Consider the following 2,776-nt stretch of genomic DNA (forward strand, 5'->3'; position numbering starts at 1 on the left):
GAGAAAGATTCAGTAAAATGTATGAAGTTCCTTTAAAAATTGGTAAGTTCATGGGTGTTCTTATGTTATAAATGTAGAATTATAAACCAAATCTTTAAAAATTACGTGACTATGATGTGAGCTTGTTCAAAATAAGTTCAGGAAATACAAATAAAACAATAAAAGGAATTATTCAACATGTTCTAGAGAAAATTCAGTAGGAACTAAATTGTTTTACAGGTGCTTATTCTTGAAAATACATTTTTTTTAAATAATTGATCTGTATTATGAGTGGGCTTCAAAAATTTATGGAAAAAGTCTATTTTTTTTTAATTTCATTTTTCTATGAAGCCCATTGGTATTATGTTTCTGATTAAAATGTTCATCTTCATAAATTAAGAAAATATGTGACCTCTGGGTCAAAATAACTGCCTCAAATTATCCTGTTTATAGCAAACAATACCCTTAACTACACAGTAAGCATTGAAATTACCTAATGATATTTATATACATATCTGTAGAAAAAAGAGTCTGGGCTAAAAGCAGATGCCCTGTAGACTCGAACAGCAATACAGTTAGATAGTAAAACAACAAGAAATTAACTCAGCCTTAGACAGAAGAGAAATAGTAAAATACCAGGAAATACCGCTATATTATAAAAACAAGACAGACTTCAATATTTAGGTACTGGTTCGTAAGTTTGATTTACTTTCCACCAGGTTCAGTTAAGCTGGTACACGGAGTTTAGGAGTGGACATATCTGTTGACTGCTTCGCTTCCAAAACCCACTGCATTCTTTGCTAGTTTCCCAGGCAACAGCAAATATACCGCCCTCTGGATATCTTCTGGGGTAAGAGTGCAACGATTTCGGAAATGCATCATATTGCAGGCTTTCATAGCAATGCGCTCAAAGATGTCATTGATTAGAGTGTTCATGACGCACAAGGTGCGAGACGATATGCCCTTCTGGGGAACCACTTCCTTTAGGACCCTGTTCACATAGAGTGAATAATTCCTATGGCCTAAGTCAGTACTCGAATGTAATTTCTTGCTGGAGATTGTTCTTAGATGTCTTCTGGAGCACCTGTACCTTTTGATGATGGATCTGGCCATTGTAGATGTTGTTCCTCTTCTCAGTTCTGGAGAGGTGAAGGGCCTAGGAGTGGGTGGGAGCTCTTACATTTATAGAGGCATGTAACAGTCAGACTGCTGGGCTTCTCTCTGATTGGAGGTTACTCTTCCTATGTCACAATCACGTAGCAGTGACACGGATTGGTTGTTAAGGGCAAATCTTTTCCTTGGTCAACCAAAAAACTTTCCTAAGAAGACAAAGGGAGTGTTGATGCAGGACTGAGCCTGGCTTCAGGGTAGAGAGCAGGACTGCTTCCTTTTTCTACATTTTTTCTTAGCAATTTGCAAGCATAATGTACAATAATCACAGATTTAGACAAAACCTCATTAAGTTGGGGTGCTGGTGATAAGAAAGTATAGTAAATAGTACTATAATCATTTTATGGGGGCACTATGTAATAGCATGACACTGTAGGCTAAGCACTCGATCATAAAGTTGATTTGAGCTGCAAGGGTTGGTGGTTCAAATCCACCAACTCCTCAAAAACCCTATACAGGATTGTTATGAGTCAGAACCAACTCGATGACACTTAACAATAGCATGTTCATAAAAGAATTAATAAATTCATTGTGCAAGCAAATGAATAATTAATTAGGTATTTAAAATCTCAAAATGATTATTTTATAATAAAAGAAATGTGAATGACTAATCTGATTTTAAAAATCATGACCTCCTCCAAGTAGTCACAGCTGAAGAGTAAAATTAAAACTCCATTTTATTGTTTAGATTATGACTGTTATCATTAATCTTTAAAAATTAATATAATTTTTAAACATTACATAATTTGTATTACTTTATCTGCTTTTTACTTATATGTAGTTCTGTCATTATTAACCAAAAATGTCCCTACAGCCACTCTTGCTCATGTTTGATTGCTATTGTTAGTGCCATCCAGTTGGTTCCAACTCATAGCGACCAGGTATAGGGTTTCCAAGGCTATAAATCTTTATGGGAGCCAAAAGCCTTATCTTTCTCCTATGGAGTGGCTGGTGGGCTCAAACTACTGACCTTGAGGCTCAAAGCCCAGTGTTACTCCTTACAGAGCCACTGTGCTCCCCTATTTATGTATCATGTTGATATTTATGCTCTTAAAAATCTCTACTTGCCTTCTTAGTGAAATTTACCCCTGGATTGTTGTTGTTAAGTGCCATAGAGTCAATTCGGACCCATAGTGACCCTGCATAGGGTCTCCAAGGAGCAGCTGGTAAGCTTGAACCACTGACCTTGCAGTCAAATGAGTTTGCAGTCTGACGCATTAACCCACAGCGCCACACCAGGACTCCTATGCCTGGAAAGAGTAGGGAAAAAGTAGAACTAACTATAAAAATCATGACTCATAATAATTTAAATAATTCACATTTGTCACAAATATTAATGCTTCCATCAAAGGTCCTTCACTCTGAACTTCTTCATAGATAAGTAAAGACTGGCTTATGTGTAATTTCTGGAATGCCTTGGTGGTCCAGTGGTTTAAGTGCTCAGTTACTAAAATAAAGGTGAAATCCACCAGTTTCTCTCCTCAGGGAAAAGATGTGGCAGTCTGCTCCTGGAAATGTCACAGTCTTGGAAACCCTGTGGCACAGTTCTACTTTGTCTAATGGGGTCACTATGTGTCGGAGTTGACTCCATCGCCATAGGTTTGGTTTATCTGTAACCCTCCCCCCC

The 2,776-nt window shown here is 37.2% G+C and overlaps 1 protein-coding gene across 1 annotated transcript; it reads right to left on the minus strand.

The window, feature by feature from the left end:
* Positions 1–723: 723 nt before the first annotated feature.
* Positions 724–1,092, minus strand: LOC102832958 (histone H2B subacrosomal variant-like). The gene has a single exon (XM_006837673.1). It carries the CDS (start codon positions 1,090–1,092, stop codon positions 724–726), a length of 369 nt encoding a protein of 122 aa, XP_006837737.1.
* Positions 1,093–2,776: the final 1,684 nt, after the last annotated feature.

Source organism: Chrysochloris asiatica, unplaced genomic scaffold (assembly GCF_000296735.1).
Source record: "Chrysochloris asiatica unplaced genomic scaffold, ChrAsi1.0 scaffold00022, whole genome shotgun sequence".
Classification (NCBI taxonomy): Eukaryota; Metazoa; Chordata; class Mammalia; order Afrosoricida; family Chrysochloridae; genus Chrysochloris; species Chrysochloris asiatica.

Bases quoted from the DNA above. Each gene is read 5' to 3' on its own strand.
- LOC102832958 (XM_006837673.1), bottom strand. From the start codon at position 1,092: ATGGCCAGATCCATCATCAAAAGGTACAGGTGCTCCAGAAGACATCTA.